This window comes from Emys orbicularis, chromosome 6 (genome assembly GCF_028017835.1).
Source record: "Emys orbicularis isolate rEmyOrb1 chromosome 6, rEmyOrb1.hap1, whole genome shotgun sequence".
Taxonomy (NCBI): Eukaryota; Metazoa; Chordata; order Testudines; family Emydidae; genus Emys; species Emys orbicularis.
This window is the reverse complement of record NC_088688.1, coordinates 103,544,831-103,568,621: the sequence shown is the minus strand read 5'-3', so window position 1 is coordinate 103,568,621 and position 23,791 is coordinate 103,544,831. Positions and strand designations below refer to the sequence as shown.

The 23,791-nt window shown below is 42.7% G+C and overlaps 1 protein-coding gene across 3 annotated transcripts in view; it reads left to right on the top strand.

Moving 5' to 3' along the window:
• FOCAD (focadhesin) overlaps nt 1-23,791 on the top strand; it is a 177,958-nt gene that overhangs the window by 26,749 nt on the left and 127,418 nt on the right. For all 3 annotated transcript variants that reach the window (XM_065406352.1, XM_065406351.1, XM_065406350.1), the window contains 6 exons: nt 1,728-1,829; nt 5,685-5,895; nt 12,357-12,557; nt 13,983-14,070; nt 14,799-15,001; nt 21,761-22,018. In XM_065406352.1, coding sequence (XP_065262424.1) covers nt 1,728-1,829; nt 5,685-5,895; nt 12,357-12,557; nt 13,983-14,070; nt 14,799-15,001; nt 21,761-22,018 — 1,063 coding nt within the window. The remainder of the gene's footprint in view (nt 1-1,727; nt 1,830-5,684; nt 5,896-12,356; nt 12,558-13,982; nt 14,071-14,798; nt 15,002-21,760; nt 22,019-23,791) is intronic.

The following is a 23,791-nucleotide window of genomic DNA, read 5'->3' as shown; positions in this document are numbered from 1 at the left end:
TGAGAGAGGGTACAGGAGAACACATACTGATCATGGTATGCAGGCCCCTCTGCTTGCAGCTGGACCCACTTCTTCATGGAGATGAAAGCTGATCTCTTTGATTCCTGATTCCAAGCTGGTTTAGTGATGTGTGCTGGCCTTGGACCACAATAAAAATCCCCTTTCTTGGCGTTGGGAACACTTGAGCATGCACAGAGCCTGTGGAATAAAGAGGAGAGCGTGGAAGTGGGGTAGGATGGTGGTGGTGCATGAATGGCCCATGGGGAACTGAGTTACTAGAAGCTAGTAATGGGAGGAGGAGAAAGAAGTGGAGCAGACCAATGACAGAACCAGTGCAGGGGTGACTCCATTGAGAAAGCTGCATGAAGAACTGCTTCTGTTCCAAACTGACTGGAGACCGAATACATGCAACCTGCAGTAGAAGAAGGCCCACCTCCAAAAAAGCAAACACCTCTGCCAAAGTGTCTTGTCAAGGGCTAGCCACCTTTGGGAAGCTTAGGTTCTTAGGCGGGCTCTGGTTTTTGTTTGTTTGTTTGTTTTTTGCTGGGAAAGGGTGACTGTAAAATCATTTACTCTCCAGCCATCAAAGCTACAACTGACCCTGTCATGGGCTGGAGAATAAAGAAAAGTATTAATACACCAATAGTCCTCCGGTCTGGTAATATGTCAAACAGCAAAAGTGGTGGCAGACTTTAAAGACCAGGTTTTAGAAGCTGCAATTTCTGCTTCAGTGGACCAGCCACTCTGGGCAGCCTCTCCCGCTGAAGAGATCTATGTGGTTGAAAGACTCCAAAGAGCTGGGTGATTTGCAGATCAGAACTTTTGTCTGGGTACTACTGGTAAAGTAATGGGGGGGAAAATCTTTGGAAGAATTATTTAAAGACAACAACAACAACAACAAAAAACAGAGGATATAAAGCACATAACCTACACCTATTTGTGTTAAGTGATTTATGTTTTCTTCTTTAATAATTAGTCTTGTCATTTGTAGCTTATTGAGGTACCTGTAGCATTTCAGAGTATTTTGGGCTATTACCTTAATTTTGGGGAGGCCTCCCCTTAATTGGGGAGAGGTTTAATACCCCCCCCATACGCTTCTTTGTTTTACTTGGTAATAAAATATGTTATAATATCCTGTGGTATGTGACACGCTTATTGTTGAGCAGATAATGGCTCCTTTTATGGGTTAATCAGTTGGTGCACTTCTGGTATCCAAGTCCACTGCTTTAAACAGTCTTTACGAATCTCTTAAGTATGAAAGGTGCTGTATGACAATAAAGACGACGAATTTAAAATATGAGATCCTAAAGATAGTATTGTGGAGGGCGACTTTCAAAGACACAAAGGGCAGTTAAGCATCCAACTCCCACTGAAAATCAATGAGTGTTAGGCACCTAACATACCTGTGTGTTTCTGAAAATCTCCCTCTGTCTGTATTTAAATAAATTACCTGATTTTTAGGCACCTATTTATGGGCATATTAATTTAACTATAAGCACTCTGTGGAAAAAAATCATTGCCTAAATCTGTATCTAATAAACAGTTCGTTTGAATGTTGTTTCCAGGGGATCCCAAAAAACATACTAGTTCGATGTATAGTATCGTGAAGGAAGTTGGTAAAGGCAGAGGTTAAATTTTGTACATCTACAGCTGTTATCTTGAAGATAGTTACCTCATATGTTTGCCTCCTGCATTACAGATCCAAATATGATTTCTCTGTGTTTCAGGTATCCTCCTCATCCACTAATCACTGTACTTGAAAACAGACCTGATTGCTGGCCAGTTCTCTTGCAGCAGATAACAGTATTTTTCCAGCAATGTCCAGAGAGGTAAAAAACAAATACAGTTCAATTGTTTGTTTATATCTGTAGAACATGTACTAATTCCACAAAGAAGTGCTTGCTGAAGTGACAGGGTAAAGTACATGATTGTATGTTTTTAAAAAAGAACAACAAAAACTTCTTAGGGTATTTCTACACAGCAAAGAAGAACCCTGTGGGGTGGAGGGTTCCCAGAGCCCAGGCTCCAGCCTGAGGCTGGAATTTTACACAGCAATGAAACAGCCCCGCAAGCCTGAGTTGGCTGGCCCGGGACAGCTGCAGGTTTTTCTTTGCTGTGTAGACATACCCGTAGATTTCTTTGAATAATACATACTGTCAGCTAGAGCTGGTTGAAAAATGGTCATTTTTTAGCCAAAAATTAGATTTCAAAGTTTTTTGTTTCCGAGTGTTGGAAAAATTCTAAATATCTAAAATTGCTAAATTTTGTAATCAAAATAGTTATTGTAAAAGTTATTCAAAATGCTGTGCAAATGGTATCTGAATTTTTGATAACAATTTCAATGTTTTGGATGATGCCGTCGATTTGAAAAAGTCACAAATTTTTCATGAAAAATGTAGTTTCTGAAAAAAGGTCGTTGTTGGATAAAAACTTAGAATTCAAAAATTTAATTCACTTTTGTTGTAGACCATGTAATAATGGAAACCAAATATTAAGGATAACTTTGGAAGATTGTCACAGAAATGGTCTAGCCCAGGCGGAAAATCTACCACAGTGAGGATGTTAATGGAAAAATTAATAGTTCACTAAACCAACCAAAAAAATTATTGGCCAGTTGGCTTTTGAATGGATACAAAATTTGTATTTAGGAGGATTGGGACTGCTTAGTTTAGAAAGGAGACAAGCGGGGACATCTGTTAAACGAAATAGTGAATGATATAGAGAAGGTAAATCAGATGTTCCTATGTACCTTTCTCATAACAAGCACTGGAGGATGTTCAGTTCATTCACATTTAAATCTGATAATAGCAATTATATTTTTATTTTACACAACACATAATGAATCTGTGGAACTTGCTGTCTATGACATCGTCATTAAGTCCAAGAGTTCAGAAAGACTTAGAAAAAGAGTAGCTATTTACATGGGCAATGAGAAAATCCTCTACATTAGATACCTAAGTAAAAAGCAGGAGTATTAACCCTCAAGCCAACTGCCTAATAATGAGACATGAGTACATATGGGCAGGTTACTCTGTTATTGTCCACGGTGGGTTTCAGGTACTTTCCTTTGAGGCATCTGGTACTGTTGCTGTTAGACAGGATACTGGAATAGATGGACAGTTGGTGTGTTCTGGTGTGGCAATTCATGTGTTTCTAGGAGTTTTCTGCCTTCTTCAGTGCTGATTTTTTTCTTTTGGGAAAGACTATGTTGAACAGAAGGCCGTTTAAAAGTCAACATTTGCAAAGCATTACCACAGAAGTATGAGAGGTGCCTGCTAATATGTGGCTGGGGAAACTGTGTTAATCTCAAATGTCACTGTGTGATAACTTGGCAATTGCTGACATTTTAATGGCTAAAGCTGTATAACAGCACAGTCTGTCCAATGACGAGGTCCATGAATATCTTTTATACAACATGACTTCATTGCAGGTAAAGTGGGATCTTTTTTTCTGGGATTGTGCAGCAACCTAGTACCATAGCTATAAGCTATTTTTTCTGTTAAGTTTAAATGATAGTGATTTTAAATGGTGGCTTTTGAAGATGCTTGCTTTTTTATTTAAAAAATTGAATTGCAAAGCCTTCTTTTAAAAATTGTCTGTTAAAAAACAGATCCATACCATCTACATATACATAAAGAGCTAAAAGGACACTGTCAAATAATCTTGAAAAATGAGTTTAAAGCGCTATCAAGTATTATACCAGCCCCTAAGCCACTGGCCATTTTTTGTAGTTTTCCAAAACATGTTTCCTTATCTTTTTAAAAATGTCTTTTTTCTGTTGCTTTGTGAAAGACTCACAAACAGGGGAACTGACTGTAGTAATACAGTGAAACTAACTAAATAAATATAGTGCTCTGTTGCAGAAAATAGACAACTGGGGTAAGAGAAATATTTTTCAAGAGAAATATTTTTCCCTTTATTCTCTCTATTTTATAGTGAAGTTAGCTGTTATTTGTGATGATAGAAGTTAAGGAATCTTCAAACAGAAGTTTGAGTTTTAAGTTGATGTCAAATTAAAAAGGTAGAATCATTTTAAAACAAAATATTAGAAAGACAGATCCTCCAGTCACCTGAAAATTCTGGAATTCAGTGTTCATAAAGAATCCTGTCATAAGTGGGTGCGATATAATCTGTTGTTGAATGGGCAGCAGAAAAAGTGTGAAACCTTGACCCCATTAAAGTCTATGGCAAAACACCCATTGACTTCAGTGGGACCAGGATTTCACTCTTAAGGTATAAGGCCTGTCTGTTTCCTTAACCATGATCCTGCCAACACTTACTGAAGTCAGCAGGACTACTCACATACATAAAGTTGAGTGGATGAAAGAGTTTGCAGAATCAGGGTCTTAGTGTTTTGTTTTAGTTGTATTTTTTTTTTTCTGATGGGGTGGCCTGATGGTGATGGCTGTTTGGGAATTTAGTTGATATTGATCTATTAAAATGTTAATGACTTTTATTATTCATAGAGCTCAGAAAACAGGGAGGTATTGTGAAAATTTGACATTACATTGTTTCTGTTTTTCATGGAAACGTTTTTATTTGAAATTTTCGGAACTACTGCAATCACACCTAGAGCTGGAGCTAGAGATTTATAATTAATTAAAATAAATAAATTTGTTACTTGCAGATAACTACAGGAGATTTTAAAATGTATTTCATTTTTGGTCCAATCTCACAATCTTTACTTAGGCAAAACTCTCACTGAAGTCAATGAGTAATGCCTAAGTAATGAATGTGTTCTGTCATGAATACATGCATTTTCCACTACTGAAATCACAATAGAGTATTTTAAAATGTATGCAGAAGGTGAAAGCCACAGATAGCTTTTCATAACCTGTCAGGGAGTCGAGTCCTGATTCAAAGTCCTTGGAAGTCAGTGGAGAAATTCTGATTAACTTTAGTAGGGTTTAGATTGAATGCAAAATTATTATGGCCCTGATCCTCCCACTGAAATCAATGACGACATTTGCAGTGACATTGAACGGTGCCAGAAACACTTTCTTTTATATGGTATTTAGTATATATTTAGGTGTATAGTAGGTATTTTGTGTGATGAATGGGAATATGGAGTGACAACTGGTTAATTTTTTTTAACAATAGCTGCATTCTTTAGAAGAACCCACTTGTCCTGTTCTTCCTGCCACTTTTTATCCAAAGGCTTTTATAGCATAAAATCATAGATCTAGAATATAGTGATCTATATGTATTCCTGACTTTTTTGAAACATGAATGGGAGAAGATAAAAGGTTTCTGGAGGTACTTAATTATTTGACAATATCTGGGCATTGTAACCAATATTCTGATTCCCAGTTTTGAGACAGAGTCATAAATGGATCAACAATTGGATTTTTTTTTAAATGTATAGTTGTGAGTTTCTAGCAAAGTGAATCCAATGAAACAATACAGTGATACACTCTTTGCCAGGCAACAACCCTTGTTGAAGTAGTACTTTAATTGCACCTTTACTATACAAGAGCTCATTATATTGTTCTGTGCCAGTAAATCAAATTGTTACTGCTTATTGTGGGATTTAGCAATGACTCTCATGGTGTCTTCTCATAATTACTATACATCCTGCACAATGTTGATACCAATAGAGGCTGTGAATGTTATGTTGCTTGGGTTTCACTGTTTGCTGACTTTTACTAGTAAGTGGTCTCAGCAAACTTATTTTTGAACTGCAGGGCACAGAGTTCATGTGTCTGTATAATGACCCCATTTCTAAGATACCTGTATTGTGAACCGTCCCAATTGGGGGAGAATGCTGAACTGCGAATGGGTCTACTTAAAATCTTACTTCAGCCACATGGTCCTGAGAACAAAGAGGCACCTTCTACACTAGAACACCTTATTCTTCAGCTGCTTTGTGACTTGATTCCACATTTTCAGGTAAAAGTTAATTTAATGCTTGGCCCTGCCTTCTGCAAATAAACTTTGTTAAAGGAGCTTTGTTATTGTATTACTCCTTTGTGTGTTCACATGCAATGCTGCATTCCAACTCCCCAAACTAGATTTGATCAGCAGCTTGGAAATCCAGAGCTGATAAAGTCTGACTTTCTCGGGGAAGGTAATATAATTTTTTTTAAGTGATCAAATCTGACCATGCGAGTTCTAACTGGAAACAAGTGTTGTGTGTGATAGTAACTAATGATGCTGATGACCTTGTATATAGTTTAAGTTGGAGAGCAGAATGTGAGAGACAGAATGTTATTGTCCTGAACCAATCACAGTCTGCTGTTCTTCTTCGAGAGCTTGCTCATGTTGATTCCATTCTAGGTGTGTGTGCGCCCAAATGCATGGCCGTCGGAGATTTTTGCTTTAGCAGTACTCATAGGGCTGGCTGTGGCGCCCTTTGGAGTGCCGCGCTCATACCACGGTATATCAGGCACTGCCGGCCCTACGCCCTCTCAATTCCTTCTTACTGCCTGTGGTGGTCGGTCGGAGTGCCTTTCTTGCTGAGCAAGAGCTAGCGGTTTCTACCATTCTGACCTTCGCGCCTTAGGGCCGTGGTACATAGTTCGCATTTGATAGTGTTAAGTAGTTGTTAAGTGTTAGTTAGTAGTTAGGGTCCCAGCGGGACTTTGCCCCAGGCGGGACATGCCTTGGTCTCCCGGGTTTAAGCCCTGGTCTCCCAGGTTTAAGCTCTGCTCGGACTGCAGCAGGCCTATGCCTGTGAGTGACTCCCATGGCAGCTGCCTTAAGTGCTTCGGGGAGTCACACGTTAAGGAGCGGTGCCGAATGTGCAAAAATTTTCAGCCCTGCACCCAAAAGGAGCAGGATATCCATCTCAGGACTCTCCTGATAGAGTCCACCCTCCACCCGGCTTCAAAGCTGTCCAGACAGGTCGTACCTAGTGCCTCAGCCTCCGTGCGCAGCGCAGCACTGGCACCCGACTCCTCCTGGCATCGTTCACCATCACCGTTGCCAAAGAAGAAGGCCAAGAAGTGCTCCTGGGTACTGAGCAAGAAGGCCCAGGAGTCATCTAGCAAGGGACCTCAGCCTCCTCACCAGGCTACTCCGGGTCCATGCAATCATGCCTCCCCAGTTGAGGCTCCCAGCCCCCTTAAAAGTCCGCCACCGACTCCTGGGAGCAGTATGGGACCCACACGCCTGCCTGCACCTTCATCATCCCAGGCTCCCCTGGTGCAGAGAGAGCACAGGTCTCCACCTGCTCCAATGAAGACCCCGGTGCCGCAGGACCTGGCTAAGGTTCCCCAAGAGGGCAAGCCCGCTGTTAAAACCCCTCAGGAGCAGGGGAACAACACTGGTCGCCGGACAGAAGACTTCGATCATCTCCGCTGTGTTTGGAATCCCGGGGCAGATCCCAATCTCGTTGTTGTTCGCCCAGGTGAACTTCCCGATCCCCTCGGCGCTACTTCCCGGCACCGCTCACTCTCTTGACGGTCGTCCTCTAGGCATCGATCCCGATCACCAGCACAGTGGGAAAGTTCCCTGTCCCGGTACTGGTCTCCCCAGTACTGGTCTCCCCAGCATTGGTACCGCAGGTCCCCACCTCCTCGTCTCCCAGAAACAAAGAGGCTAAGAAACTCTATTTATTTATTCAACTGCCAGCCTGCAATTTTCTGTGCCGAACCATCAGGCCCTGCTGGCCTAGTACAATTTTTTATCTCTAGGATGGTCTCAGAAAGTTCCAGGGATCCCTCCCTCTGGGACTGGCCCAAGAGTTTGGCACTGTGGTGTGCGGTAGCTAGATGTTCCCTGCAGATGGCATGGGACGCGGCGGACTTGGCAGCAAGGGTGGTCACATCAGCGGTGGCAACTCCTGGCTCCAGACAGCGGGCCTGTCTGAGGAGATGCAGGCCTCAATCCAGGACCTCCCCTTTGACGGAGTTGTCTGTTCTCGGATCAGACCGACACCAGGCTGCATGGGTTGAAGGACACTAGGGCTAGCCTTTGCTTGTTGGGCATGCACAAGCCGCAATCAGCCAGAAAGCCCTTCCGACCACCGCCACTGCCAAGACCCTGGCAACCTCGTCAGGGCTTTACGAGAAGAAGAGATGCTAGTTTTGGTCATCATCACCCTTCTTCCTAATGCTCGCCAGCCCAGCCTGGGGCTGTGAAACACCCAGGGGGCCGGAAGCGATCGTTTTGAGGGTGCACCCAAGAACGATGCCCCAGTCAGTTGACCAAATCCTAACCGCCTCTCTCCCTGCCGTCTTGGACATAGTGGCTTGGGACTATACCCTGCAGATCTTGGCCACCCCTCCTTCCTGAATGTCAGGGAGCTCAGAGCAGTTTTCCTGGCGTATCAGACGAATCAGGAACATCCTGGTAGATCGCTTCAGCACGACCTTCTTGTCTCGCCACGAATGGTCGCTTCATCCAGAGGTGGTCTGCTTAATCTTCCGCAGGTGGGGGACTCCCCGGGTGGACCTGTTTACGTCTAGGCATAACAGAAAGTGTCACCTGTTCTGTTCTCTGTGGGGCAGGGACCAGGGCTCCCTGTCGGATGCCTTCCTGATTCTGTAGTCGGGAGCACTGATGTACACCTTCTCACCAGTACCGTTGATCCACAAGGTACTGCTGAAGGTGAAGCAAGACAGAGTGTCTGTTATCCTCATAGACCAGTGTGGCCTCGTCAACACTGGTTCGCCGTGCTGCTGAATCTCTCAGCAGCCACCCCATTGCAGCTACCTCTTCTGCCGGATCTGCTGTCCCAGAACCATGGCGACCTGCTGCACCCGAACCTGGCATCGCTGCACTTGACGGCTTGGCTGCTACATGGCTGAGTATGGATGAACGGAGTGTTTCGCTGGTGTCCAACAGGTCCTGCTGGGCAGCAGAAAACCGACCACCAGGGCTACCTATGTGGCAAAGTGGAAGCGGTTCACGTGTTGGGCCTCGGACTGACACATTTGTGCAGAAGAGGCCCTACTGCAGGACATCCTGAACTATTTATTGCACCTTAAGCTCCAGGGTCTGTCACCATCTTCGATCAAGGTATACCTGGTGACCATTTTGGTGTTCTACCCTTCATTTCAAGGCCAGTCGGTCTTCGCCCATCCCATGATGGCATGCTTCTTAAAAGGTCTAGAGTGCCTTTACCTGCATGTCTGGGACCTGGTCCCCTCTTGGGACCTGCATCTTATGCTGTCAAGGCTCCCCCCTTTGAACCGTTGGCTTCCGGCTTCCTCCTGCCTTTTTCCTGGAAGGTCTCCTTCTTGGTCACTATAACTTCGGCCTGTAGAGTGCCCAAGATCAAGGCGCTAACATTGGAGCCACCCAATACAATCTTCTATAAGGACAAGGTCCAGCTGCATCTGCACCCTGCCTTTCTGCCCAAGATCATCGCCCAGTTCCACCCTGGTCAAGACATTTACTTACAAGTCCTTTATCCAAAGCCTAATGCGATGGATGAGGAGTGCGGGCTGTATACCCTGGACGTCAAACAGGCACTGGTCTTCTACATTGATAAAACAAAGTTGTTCCGTAAGTTAATGCAGTTGTTCATTGCTGTCACTGATGGGATGAAAGGTTGCCCAGTGTCAGCCCAGAGAATCTTGTCTTAGATCACGGCCTGTATCCGCTTTTACTATGAGCTGGCAAAGGGGTCCCCACCAGCCATCGTGACAGCTCCTTCGACTAGGGTGCAGGCATCATCATCAGCCTTCCTGGCACAGGTGCTGATCCAAGAGATCTGTCGGGCCACGACCTGGTCGTCCGTCCACACGTTCGCGTCGCAGTACGCAGCAGGGTCAAGATGATGCTGGCTTTGGCAGAGCAGTGATGCAAGTTGCAAGACTGTGCACTCCGAGCCCACCTCCATTGATTCGGCTTCTGAGTCACCTAGAATGGAATCGACATGAGCAAGTACTCAAAGAAGAAAAAATGGTTACCTACCTTTTGTAACTGTTATTCTTAGAGATGTGTTGCTCATGTTCATTCCATTACCTGCCCTCCTGCCCCTCTGTCGGAGTTGTCAGCAAGAAGGAACATAGAGGGCATAGGGCCGGCGGCACCTGTTATTCCGAGGCATGAGTGCGGTACTCCACAGGGCGCCACAGCCAGCCCTACTGGTACTAAGGCAAAAATCTCCAACGGCTGCGCTCGTGGGTGCGCGCACACCTAGAGTATAATGGACATGAGCAACACATCTTGAAGAACAACAGTTATGAAAGGTAGGTAACCTTTTTTTACAGCCAGTTCTCAACATCATGAGCTGTTTTGAGAAAACTCGTGACACTTGAATTTGGATGGGTGGTTTTAAAATGTGAAATGGGCTATACAAAGTTCTTGTGTTTTAATAAGATAACACAAATTCTGCCCTTACGTAAATAAGTGTGACACTCTCTGAAGCCAGTGGGACTGTATACCGGAAGGCACAACTGTACTCTGTGTAGGCTGGGATTGTCAAAGGGGCCTACTTCTCACTGAAATTCAATGCAAAGTAGGGTGCCTAATTGTCTTGGGCCTCTTTCAAAATCTCAGCCATAGCTCATTGAGGAGAAGAGGGGAAGAATGGTCCAGTGGTTAGGTTGCAAGCCTGAGACTCAGGAGATGCGGGAGGGACTTCCCTGCTCCGTCACAGACTTCCTGGGTGAGCTTTGGCAACTCCCTTAGGTCTGGTCTATGCTTCATGGTTAGGTCAACGTAAGCTGCCTTGCATCAACCTAGCTGTGGAAGTGTCTTCTCGTAAATTTGGATCCCACCCATGTAAGTGCCTCTCTGTGCCTATGTAGTGACACCCCCTCCCCGAGTGGTGTAGAGTCAGTGTCAACATAATTGGATTGACATAGTGTCAGTGTAGACACTGAATTGTTTACGTTGACTGTTTCTGGCTTTCAGGAGCCATCCCACAATCTCCACACTGACAATACAATTGATACAAGTGCTCCTTGTGAGGACACGCACCACCAACACAAGGAGCCAAGTGTGTACGTACAAGAAGTTTAATAACTGTGGTGACTGTATGATGACATAAATAATTTTTTAGTGTACACATGGCCATAGCCTCTTTGTGCCTTTGTTCCCTGTCTGTAAAATGGGAATATTAGGTGCAGTGAGGATAAATACATTAAAGATTGTAGGATGCTAATAGACTTCAAAAGGGACACAGGAAACTTCTCAGAAAAATAGTTATGAACCTGCTTTATTCCCCAAAAAACAAAACACACAACTATAGGAGTGAAGTTTGTTTTGCTAGAAATCACTTTTATTTTCTTAAATGTATACTAAGCTTTACATTCTCTTCACTGTCCCCTTGTCCACAGTGTGTCTTTCACTGCAGCTAGGAAAATCTTTGGCCCAAGAACTCATAAGCTTGTTTTCATAACCTGTCCTTTCTTCCTCCTCCGATCCCCAAGCCCTTGTTATCCTTTCTTTATCTTGCCCCTTGTTTAGTCCTGCTAACGTGTATTGCATAAATGCTGAAACGTTACATAATCATTTTGTTGTCTTATGGTGGCAACCACTGGTGAAAGGTTCAGCTGGTCACCTGCAGACTTTCCTCTTGATGAATTCAGCAGACACAAGGCGCCTGATTAGAGCAGATGGTTCATTGTTCTTAATCCCTTGGAATAAATGACAATGTGGATGAGATCAAAACCATATTCATAACACCAGCTCCAGAATTTTGATCAGAACAGCTGGGTTTGGTTGGAATTGGAATTTTCAAGAGCAGAACGTCTTTCATATCTAACATTAATTTATTGAGGCACCCTGCCATTTGAATCCTCTTCTGCACTGCTTCCAAATATAGAATGACACTTTTGGTCAAGACACTCAAATGCAATTTTTTTCTGTAGATAAACTTACATGGTGGTTCAGGGGAATAAGATACTGACCTGCTATCTCTGGACACTGAAGTTGGAATCAAGATTAGATAATAAGAAAAGTGAATTTGGGGTGGGGGGTTTCTCAATAATAAGAACATTTCAGCATTAGAAAACCTCTACGCCACTTGTTCCATTTGGCAATCACTAACCCAGAGAAGCTCAGGAATTGAATTGCATGCAGTAGCAAATCAGGAACGAAGGACCCAAAACCAAGGATGTCTGTCTGTCGTCCCTCTTAAGGAAAAGGGCAGTGCTTGTTAATGCTTTAAGTTTTTGTCTGATTTTACTGCTGAGTTTCAAACTGCAGATAGGCTTGTCTCTTTCAAGGCTGATCTTGCCATCAGCCATAGAATGGTAGGGTTGGTAGTTTATCTCTGAATGTGTTTCTTGCAATGTTCTTAGAAAAGTTTGCAATGAAAAAGTTATACAACTCTTAGGACCAACTATAGAAATTGAAACTCTTCCACACATCTTGTAAGAGAGAAGAAAAATAAATAAAAAAGTACGTGTGTGTGTGTATGTGTATGTATTTAAGCTATCTCTTTTTCTCTACAGATAAAGGACTTGCCACAAATAACAGAAACGTTGTTCTTTCTAGAAGAATTATTCCGGAGTCTGCTTCGCTACCCTGTTTTTTGGAAAGTCCAGTTATCCCAGTTTTGTCTGCAGATTTTGTGCTTCTGTGAGATTTGTCTGAACGTGACAGGGCAGTGTTCATCTACAATTTGCTTAATAGAGCAGAATGTTGAGTTCTTGCAAGAGGTAAGGATTTGGGAGAAGATACAAAAAGCGACATTAAATGGAAAGATTGTTGCCATTTTAAAGGTGGTCTTTCAAAGTGGATCTATACATGCAGTTATTTTTTCTTGCTAAGAATCTTTGTTTAAAATGCTCATCTGTGCTGAAAAAGTCAATCAAAGGTTCTCATTAACCTCACTGTGAGACCAACATAAAGTTAATACAAAATTCATGAGCAAATAGCATGTTCTGTATTTGCAACAAGCACCATCTTCCAATATACTGAACTTTTACAAGTTAAGAAATCTGAAATGTTTTGATCAGGCTGTAATCCTCAATCAGGGTTTGCAGTTTCAAGTCAATGGGACTTGTGCTCCTAAGTTGCATAGGTGCTTTTTAAATCTCAACCTTTGGTGTCTAAATATGGCCTTAGGCGCCTAATGCATTTAAAAAACAAACAAACGGGCTATAAGTCTAAAACAGTTCTCAATAACTTTTAATGTATTGGAAATCTAAATAACTTTTCATTATTAATGTTGAAGTAGCTTTATTTTGAAGCGACAAAGGTTTTTTGCTACCTAGAGAAAATCACTCCATCCTATTAGAAACATGATCTAGGAACATATTTTGACCATTGTAGAGTTCAGGTTGCCACTGTCTGTGAATTTCACTGCTTCAGGCTCAGTATTTTCACAGAGATTTGTGTACTATGGATAAAATTTCCCCCCCCTCCCCAATGGTGGTACCTAAAGTTAGGCTTCTAAATCCATATTAAAGGATCTAAGTAAGCACGTGTTTTAAAAAAATGCAGATTACCCAGAAGCTCCTACTGACATCAACAGAGGATACTTAGCACTTTAGACATCCAGGTACTTATTTAGGTCCTTAGAATATGGTCTTAGGAGCCTAACTTTAGGCACCCATTTTTGAAGATCTCTGGGCCTATGTAGAGTACATAGACATTGAACTGTTTTATCTAAACTAATAAGGCTTTTACCATAGTGTTTGCTTATGGTAAATAGATGAAGCCTGAGTTTAATTTTGTTGTTGTTGTTTCTTCATTGCAAAACCTAAAAAGCCAGAAAATTTAAAATTATGAAGTCCCCATATATCGACTACTATGTTTTAGTGCTGACTGGTTAGATTCAATGTAGACTGTAGTGTAGGGAGCTGGCCAGTATAGGTTAAACCAAATTACAGAGGAACTAATCAGAATCTTGTGGCTATTTAATAAAAGACTTGAATTGTATTGAAGCTCATGCTTTCCAGACGATTATCTTTATTGAAAGGTTGCTGCTTTTAAATTATGAGGTTTGAACAGGTACACTGTGTTCAGTATATACTGTGTGCGTAAAAAAGACCTGCAATATTGATATGTTTGTTTATTTCCACACCCCATCTGGCTTAAAACTGAAGTCTTCAAACAACATTTTTTTTCTACCTCTTCAGGACTTTCCAGTTGAACAGGCCATACTTGGATTAGCTTTACTTCTGTTACAGACTCCAGCATGTCAGCAGAAACCCATCTTAAACCTAGGTAAAGTTCTACTTGGAATATCCAGTTTCCAAGATCATGGTTTCCTGTTGGTTTTGTTTCCTTAAATTTAAGACATTGTCTTTTTGTAGTCAGTCTTTGAAGTTAGATGCAGTGATTGGAATGCTCATTGTATTAAGCTGTAATTTTTTGTTAATAAAAAGTAAAAGTTTGATATGGTGGAGCCAAAGGCGAAAAGAGATCTTTTCCCCCTCCTGTTTCCTGTCATGGATGTTAGAATCTGCTGGCTTGTTCTGCCTTTGTATAGGGGTTTAAATTTTTCCAGCCAGCAGCAGGATTACCTTTGCACAGGGTTCAGGCCTCCTGAACCTGTTACTTCTGACAGTTCTTCTGATCTCACGTTTGACAATCTTGAGGGCACAGCGTATAGATTATTTGTTTGGCTGGGCTTTTGACTTATTGTTTTAGTAATGGAGAATAGACTCTTCCTGCTGCTACATTAACGAGCAGGGGTTTCTGTTGTATTCCATTTCTGTGTTAATTGATGTAAGGTGCTCAGGTGGCTTGGTATAAAGGGCGTGAAATGTACATTTGGTGATGTGGTCCTTCTCAGGACAGTAGTTTGCACTGTGGCAGTGCAATGTGTATATATATCACAACTCTTTGGGGGACTGTTACTGTGCTTGACCAGAGTGTTTGCTAGAAAATGTGTATGTCATACTGAAAAGCATAACTTTTTTCTACCTAATTTTTTTCTTTTGCTCAAATAGCTTGCAAGCTCCTTTCCTGTACAGAAACTCAGAAAATTCCAGCCACAGCCATCATCTTGGTGATGCCTGTGTTGCAGATCTTATCTTCAACAGCAGTTGAGGACTTTATATCGGAGGAAGATTCTGGCCCCACTAGGCAACAGCTGGCTATAAATCTTCTGGAAATGGTACAGCAGGAAGGCACAAAGGATAAAAAGAAATTGGTAAAGATTTAATTAATGCTCTTCCCTTTTGGGGCAGATTGGGTTGGGGGGGTATAAGTTTCTCTGCATTGTTACATGCAGTAATTTACATTAGAGACTGCTAAAGGTGGTGTGTGTGTGTGTGTTCTTTTTAAACTTGACATGGAAACTGTCAAAACATGTATTACAGATGAGTAAAATGGAAAGTGCTAGGAAGGCAGCAAAAACTAATTTTGCGCTTGCGCATTGCTTCTACCTGTGGTGGTTTTTTTTTTTTTTTTTTTTTTTTTTTACAGCCTTATATCAGCTCATACAGATTTAAGGGTATTAGTACATTTTCATCCTGTGCTGTTAGCCAAATAGGAAGCCCTCAATAGAACGCTAAACTTTTGCCTCCTTCAGACTCTTGCTTATGGTACTCTTATTCATCCCCTTCCTTGTAACAGTATAGTCTCATCAACCACCACTCTTTTCTTCTCTTTCCGCTTTGTTGGGGAAAGAGAGGGAGAACAAAGGCAAAGGGGGCATAAAAGTACCACCTACACCTCTACCCCGATATAACGCTGTCCTCGGGAGCCAAAAAATCTTACTGCATTATAGGTGAAACCGCGTTATATCGAACTTGCTTTGATCTGCCGGAGTGCGCAGCCCCGCCCCCCCGGAGCGCTGCTTTACCGCGTTATATCCGAATTCGTGTTATATCGGGTCGCGTTATATCGGGGTAGAGGTGTATTATGGTGTCAACTGATCATCTTGGAATCTTTTTGTACTTCCTGTTGCTCCCCTCTTATTTACTGATGCAGGATCTTGAGCCTGAGAACTCTCCCTCCCTCTCCCACAGAATCATAGAAATGTAGGGCTGGAAGGGACCTTGAGAAGTTATCAAGTCCAGCCTCCTGCACTGAGACAGGACCAAGTAAACCTAGATCGTCCCTGACAAGTATTTGTCCAGCCTGTTCTTAAAAACCTCCAGTGCTGAGGATTTCCACCATCTCCCTTGGAAACCTATTCTAGTGCTTAGCTACTCTTACAGTTAGAAAGTTTTTCCTGGTATCTAACGTAAATCTCCCTTCCTGTAGATCAAGCCTATTACTTCTTGTCCTACCTTCAGTGGACATAGAGGACAACTGACCACCATCCTCTTTATAATAGCTCTTAACATACCTGATGGCTGGTTTCAGGTCCACCCTCAGTATTCTTTTGTTAAGACTAAACATGCCCGTTTTTTTAAGCTTTCCTCATAGATCAGGTTTTCAAAATGCTTTATCATTATTGTTGCTCTCCTCTAGACTCCATCTATGTGTTCACAGAATCATAGGGTTAGAAGGGACTGCAAAGGTCATCTAGTCTAACCCCCTGCTAAGATGCAGGATTTGTTGTCTGAATGATCCAAGACAGATGACTATCCAGCCTCCTTTTGAAAACCTCCATCCAAATGTTCTGAGGATAGGTGAGAGCCAGGGGCAGCTCCAGGCACCAGCGCAGCAAGCATGTGCCTGGGGCGGCAAGCTGCAGGGGGGCCGCATGCCGTTCGCTGTGAGGGCGGCTGTCAGGTGGCCTTCGGCGGCGTGCCTGCAGGAGGTCTGCCGGTCCCGCGGTTTCGGCGGCAATTTGGTGGCAGGTACGCCGAAGCCGCGGGACCAGCAAATCAGCTGTAGAAACACCGCCAAATCCGCGTGACCGTGGACCGCCCGCAGGCATGCCACCGAAGGCCGCCTGACTGCTGTGCTTGGGGCGGCAAAAAACATAGAGCCGCCCCTGATGAGAGCTGCCAGAAACCTAGCCTGGTATCAGTAGAGATGTCTTCCGATCACAGGGAATAATTTCAGTTCCCTGTAAAGGGAGCTGTACTGTCTAGTCATTCTAGTGATCTTCCAGGATCCCAAGCTCCAAAAGGTGAAGGATTTTCTCAAGTTGAGCTAAAGGTTTTAGTTGTTCTATAGCTTTTAAAATCTTATTCCTCTAACTATTTTTAGTCTGGCAAGATCATATTGGTAGTGAATGGCTCCCTAGATCTTCCTAGGGCAGAGGTGGGCAAACTATGGCCCACGGGCCACATCCGGCCCATGGGACCCTCCTGCCTGGCCCCTGAGTTCCTGCCCCGGGGGGCTAGCCCCCCGCCCCTCCCCTGTTGTTCCCCCTCCTCTGCAGCCTCAGTTCGCTCCGCCGCCAGTGCAATGCTCTGGGCGGCGGACCTGCGAGCTCCTGGGGCAGCGCAGCTGCAGAGCCGGGGGCTGACCCGGTGCTCTGTGCTGCGCGGCGGCGTGGCTGGCTGCAGCCGGGCGGCATGGCTACCTGTCCTGGTGCTCTGGGCGGCACGGCTGTAGCGCCGCCAGCCACCGATGCTCCAGGCAGCACGGTAAGGGGGCAGGGAGCGGGGTGGGGGTGGGATGGAGGGCAAGGGAGTTCGGGGTGGTGGTCAGGGGGTGGTGTTGTGGATAGGGGTCGGGGCAGTCAGAGGGCGGGGAACAGGGGGGTTGAATGGGGGCGGGGATCCCCAGGGGACAGTCAGGAAGGAGTGGGGGGGTTGGATGGGGCGGCGGGGGGTAGTCAGGGGTGGGGGTTCCGGGGGCTGACAGGGAACGGGGGGGTTGGATGGGGCAGGAGTTCCGGGGGGCCATCAGGGGGCGAGAAGCAGGAGGGGTCGGATAGGGGGTGGGGTCAGGCTATGCCTGGCTGTTTGGGGAAGCACAGCCTCCGCTAACCGGCCCTCCATACAATTTTGGTAACACGATGCGGCCCTCAGGCCAAAAAGTTTGCTTGCACCTGTCCTAGGGAGATGTTTTAAGGACTTGTATCCCAGATTTTCTCCTCAAGGTTCCAGAAACCTGGTTACTGTACTGGCTGATGAGCTATGGAGATGTGTGATAACCTGTAGTTCTTAAAAACATAAGAATGGCCGTACTGGGTCAGACCAATGGTCCATCTAGCCCAGTATCCTGTCTTTTGACAGTGGCCAATGCCAGATGCTTCAAAGGGAATGATCAAAACAGGACAATTATCAAGAGATCCATTCCCCACCAGTCCCAGCCCCTGGCAGTTAGAGGCTTAGGAACATCCAGAGCATAGGGCTACTAATGGCCATCGATAGGTCTATCTTCCATGAACTTGTCCAGTTCTTTTTAGAACCCATTTATAGTTTTGGCCTTCACAACATCCCCTGGTAACAAGTTCCACAGGTTGACTGTGTGTTGTGTGCAGAAATACTACTTTTTTGTTTGTTTTAAAGCTGCTGCCTGTTAGTTTCATTGGATGAAACCTGGTTCTTGTGTTATGTCAAGGGGTAAATAACACTTCCTTATTCACTTTCTCCACACTATTCATGATTTTTTAGTCCTCTATCATATTCCCCCTTAGTCACCTCTTTTCTAAGCTGAACAGTCCAGTCTTTTTAATCTCTTCTCATATGGAAGCTGTTTCATACCCCTGATCATTTTTGTTGCCCTTCTCTGTACCTTTTCCATTTCTACTATATCTTCTTTGAGATGGGGTGACCAGAACTGCATGCAGTATTCAAGGTGTGGGTGTACTATGGACTTAAATAGTGCCTTGATGATATGATATTTCTTAACTTTAGGACCAGGAATGTAGTTTTTTTTTAGTGTTCCCACATGCTTGGTGAATTTGTGCACCAGAGTCAAATCACTAACAGAATATAATCTTTAATGGAATTTCCACATGTGTTCTTTTTTGTGCTTTATGCTCTGTTCCTACAGGGAAAACCCTTATCAGTGTTGTCTTCATCTCTTGCCTCAACTTCTCTAATTTGCTAGGTCTCTGAGCTTCTAATCTCTGTCCTCCAGCCCACCCAGAATGCTTCTGTGAATAGCATTTTCCCTTCCAGACCACATCCCATCCCTTCTTTGATCCTTAACTGGTAACCGTCTCCTCTTGTATCAGTGAGGTTCCTAGTACAGGCCCTCAAGGTTTTAGTTACGTCTGCTCATGCCTGCTATTCTGCTCTCCTTTCTTCCTGTGATTTAACAAACAGACTGCCCTCGTACTCAGAGATCCCAATAAGAATTAGAACTCCACTGTGGCAGATGCTGTAACAAAATAACAGTCCCTGTCTCCAGGGGCTCACAATCAGAGAATCCCTCTTTGCTCTGCACAACCTTACCAGCTCCCTTCATCTTTCTCTCACTCGCCTCTTTGAGTCTTTTTCTGGGCTGTCACCGCTTCTGGAGACAGGGTTGCTTTTTCTGAACCAGAATCCTCTCTCCATTCATACTCCTATAAATTCTCTCGTTCAGCAAAGCCTCAGTAATGTGCCACCACAGACACAATTTTTCAATCAATCAATAATATTAAACATGAAATGAGATCCTTCTTTGCCCACCTAGTATATTGTAACCAGTTTGTGGGCACTTACAACTACTTGACTTCTGCTTTGCTGCTCACAAATCGTAGCAACATGGGGCTACAACTTGAATCCTCCTTCTCTGACAGCAGAATCCTTTACCACTTAAGACAGAAGAATCTCCATTAGTTAGGTCCTTTACTACTATGACATACAACTGAGCAATTACTTCATTCAGTAAAGGCACTGGCACATGTATGCTGCGTCTGTACTGCCTGTCTAAATGAGATTGTAAACCCTTGGGACAGGAGTCCTGTCATAGTCTTTGTACAATGCAACATGGAACACATTGTCAGAGTGCAGCAAACAAATACTGAGCTGCTAAATGTTAATGCTAGCCATGACTAAACTTTCTGGCAAATTTTCTATGAATAAACAATAGCACTCCCAAAAATGTGAAGGGGAAAGGGACATGATTCTCTAGAGGGGAGGAGAATCATTGTAACATAAGGGCTTGTATTTTTCCAGCTCCACTGCATATAGTTATTATGTAGAAATTATTACCACCACAGTCATTGTTCATTTCAGTGAAATGCACAAATACAAATGAAATTGTTCCGATTAAATGCTGAGACTCCCTCCCCTCTCTTCCCAAGAGAACAATGTGTCAGAAAGGGAGTAAGTCATTGTGAGAGAATGTTATATGCCTGTGTAGGTTACTACTGTTCCTGCTGTTTAATGGTAAGGAAAACAAACACATCTCCAGAGAACAGTCTCTGAATCACAGGATTCAGTAGAAAACATGCCTCAACTCTGGTTTTGTTTTTTGTTTTTTCAAATATTTTGAAAAATGCAACAACAAAACTGATCTGTCTCCGCCAGTAAGGGGTATATTTTCTGTCAGTGCTGGCACAGTTCCAGTGGAAGTTGCCCAGTTAGATTTCTGTCCAGGGCAGTCCTCCGACTGGAATGGCAGTGATTATATATTTTTCCTTTCTAAACTCCAAAACACTTAGGGTGTTCCAGCTTTTTTTCAGCTTGAGAAATTTGAGGTGTGGGTATAACCACCTATGCCCCTCAATTCTAGTATTGGTTTCAGCTATGGTGAAATTACATCTTAGGGACTGATCCTGATTTTCAGATGCCTGAGGGAGCTGAAGTAAGCCAATATCCTGCTGGATCAGGTCCCTAACAATAGAACCTAAAGATCCTGAACTTTCTCATCAGGCCACATTCTGATCTTAAATCAGCCTCTATGATAGCAGCTGAAGTAAATGAGACCCCCTGGGTGTATCTGAGGGGAGAATTTGGCTTTAAGTGATCTCATCCGACAAAGGAACAGTGGGTTGCAGGTTGTTGAATTTTTCACATACAATAACTGATGGAATAAATATTGGAGTAAGAGTTAATTCTAATTTAAATGCTATTCGAAAAAGGTTATTTAAAGTACAGGGACATTATAGTTCTCATTAATCAAAATAAATTTACATTACATTAAACAATGTGATTAAAGTTAAGGTGTGAAGATTTATGTAGAACTGCTACAGAATATCTCTTCCACTTGGAAATTCAAGAGTGAACAGGTCCTGACCCTGACTGAGTCTGAATTATGGGTCAATTTCTAGTTTCCAGCTGGAAACCTCCTTTCAAATTCATTCCTTACTTGCTTCATATATAAAATGTATTGCAGCTAAATGCTTCCTCCCCTAAGGCTGCCTCTCAGTTGTAATCTAGAATTGGGTGTGGAAGAACACTTGGAAAACATTTCCTTTTATAAGAGAATCCAGTTTTAATAAAAAATGTCAGGTAGTTTATGTTCTGAATTAGTGTTGTCTTTTAATTAACAATAATATGCATTGAAACTGTTCCATGATTTAAAAAAAGAAATAGTTAACTGATTCTTGTTGGGATTTTTATCTTTCTCTGTTATTTCCAACCCAAATATTACACAACTACACCTGTGCTGGATCACGAGAACTGAAAAATAACATTGGTTAGTTTAGTATTATTGTCCAAAGCTGGATGAAATGCAAAAAAGTAAACCAAAAGCATAACAGGTCACAAGTAACTTACATTTTCTCTTTCAATTCATAACCTGGCAGTTTAAAGCAACATGATGCAGTCTCCAAAATGGCAGGCACTTTGTCAGAAAAAGGTACTTTTAATATACTCCAGTTTCATTGTCTCCACTTCAATTGGGAAATAGAACCATAATTATCAGCAGGAATAGTGATGATTGCTGCTAAGCAGAGGGGAACTTCAAAACAGTGAATTTGAATCATATTGCTCTTTAGTGGCAGAACCCATGGACAAGCAAGTAAAAAAAGAGAGCTTTAGTGATTTAATTTAATTTTTTTTCTTTAAGGAATAGGGTATCTCAAACAAAAAGTTTAGGTGGGAAAAATTTGGATTTGTTACTTTTTTGTTTTTCAAGATTTGGACTTAATCTTTCATGGTACTAATTTGTCTGTGTTTTCCAGTCATCCTGCAAGGTCATCTTTCCTATAACCAGTACGTACAATTTATTGTATACAACCTGGAGGATCCTAGACCACATGAAAGAGAAGTCTGCAGTGCTTGCCTGGTTGTCTTCCATTAAATCACTGCTACCTATTATGAATCAAGTCCCCACTCATGTTTTCCTTCTACTTGCTTACCTCCTGGTTCAAGAAAATGGAGAGAGTCTTCGTGGAGTACTGAGTGCTACTGTGGATATAGCCAAGGCAGATTCCTCTCAGGTAAAATCTGACCATTAATGGATTGCTCTGTTGTGTTTCCACCAGCAGTGTTCATTGAGTGCATAAGGGTGGTGTGCTTAAAGCGCTCTTTGTGTCTGTGTAAAATTGCTCACTAGCCTTTTTTATTTAATGTTGGTGAAGAGAGAAATCTTTTACCGCTGTGCAGTAACTGAAGAGTTTTTAGTTTTTCAGGAATGTTTTTCAGGGTGTGGAATGCAATAAAATAAGGGGTATGTTTTTAAAAAATAAACCAAAATAGAATGAGTTCTGAGAGTTGTGACTTTTTCATTCTGGTGGCTGCACAGTGGTAATGGTCTTGAATTTGCCCTTTATAAGTAGTGAATCACTGAAGTTATAGAAGCATTGTTATTAAAGTGTTACTGTGTTGGAAGTGGTGTTATGCTAGTCTAATATTGGTGTGACAGAATGGAGAATTATGCCCTTTGTTTTCACTAGTTTAATATTTAGAGCATGTCATGAGGAAGTGGGAGATATGTCTTCTATTCCTGGTTCTGTCATCAACTTGCTGTGTGAACTTGGGCCACTAGAGCTGCAATTTTTCCAGTCTGTAAAAGGGGGCTAATCTGTAGGGGAAGTAGTAAGGATTAACTAAAGTTTGTGAAATATTGTGAGACCTTTAATAGGAACTGTTATGGAAGTGCAAAGTAGTATTATATGCTTTTAGCTATATGTCTATTTGAATGTTCTGGGGAGTAAGTCCAAAATGGTGTTGAGGTATTCTTGTGGTAACTTTTGCAACTTTAATTAGAAAAAGGTTTTCCAAACTATAAGGTGTTTATGCTTTAGCACATTCACCTTTTTGTAATGATCTCCCTTTTAGATTATTTTTCTCTTCTTTTTTTTAGTTGTAAGCTGTGCAAGGTTAGAAAAATGACTTTTATTTGTGGTCTTACTCAATATATATGAAGAATACAATGCAGGAAAATTGAGAAAAGTCTACTAAGCCATTTCTGGCTTCTCATGACCTCATAAATCACAGCCCTCTTGTGGTTACTGTGATGATCTCAGAGTCCCTTGATGTCTGTATACTTACATTTCAAAATTACCTGAATAGTCTGTGCTATCTTTTTGTCTGCTTCACTCCCTCTAAATTCAAGCCAGGTTTTTCACAATATCCATATACATATCTGCATAAGTTGAAAGACAAAAATAGATACCAGGCTTTATAATTTAGCAATCATAACACCAGATTGTCATGTGTGTATTATTTAAGTCAGGGGTACTAAACTAAGACAATACAGTAGATTATAAAATATTCATGTTTGTATGTTGAACAACATGGATCACTTCTGCTGTCTTGGCGCAATTCTTACCAGTTCACTTAACCTTGATAGGGAACTTGATGCTAAAATCAGCAAAGCTTAAGTTACCTTTGGCAAACTTACCTCAAGTCTTTGTAACAGGTTGCTAACCCTGAACAAAAAGGTGTCTGTTTATCAGGTTTGTGTCCTTAGTACCCTCCTTCACACTTGTGAAATCTGGGTTGCGTATTCCAAGCAGGAGCAGAGATTGAACAGTTTCCACCTCCACTGTCTTAGAAAAATCCTTAGAGTTACTTGGCACCAATGAATCACTAATAATGAGATCCTTGACAGAACTGGCCTACAGTCTATGCAGACTATGCTGGACGCTCGCAGGCTTTGCTGGTTGGGAGACATGGAGTGCATGCCTCAAGATCGTCTCCCGAAGGCTGTGCTCTATGAACAACTTAAGAACTGCTCACGATGCAGAGGAAGGCCAAAACACTGTTAC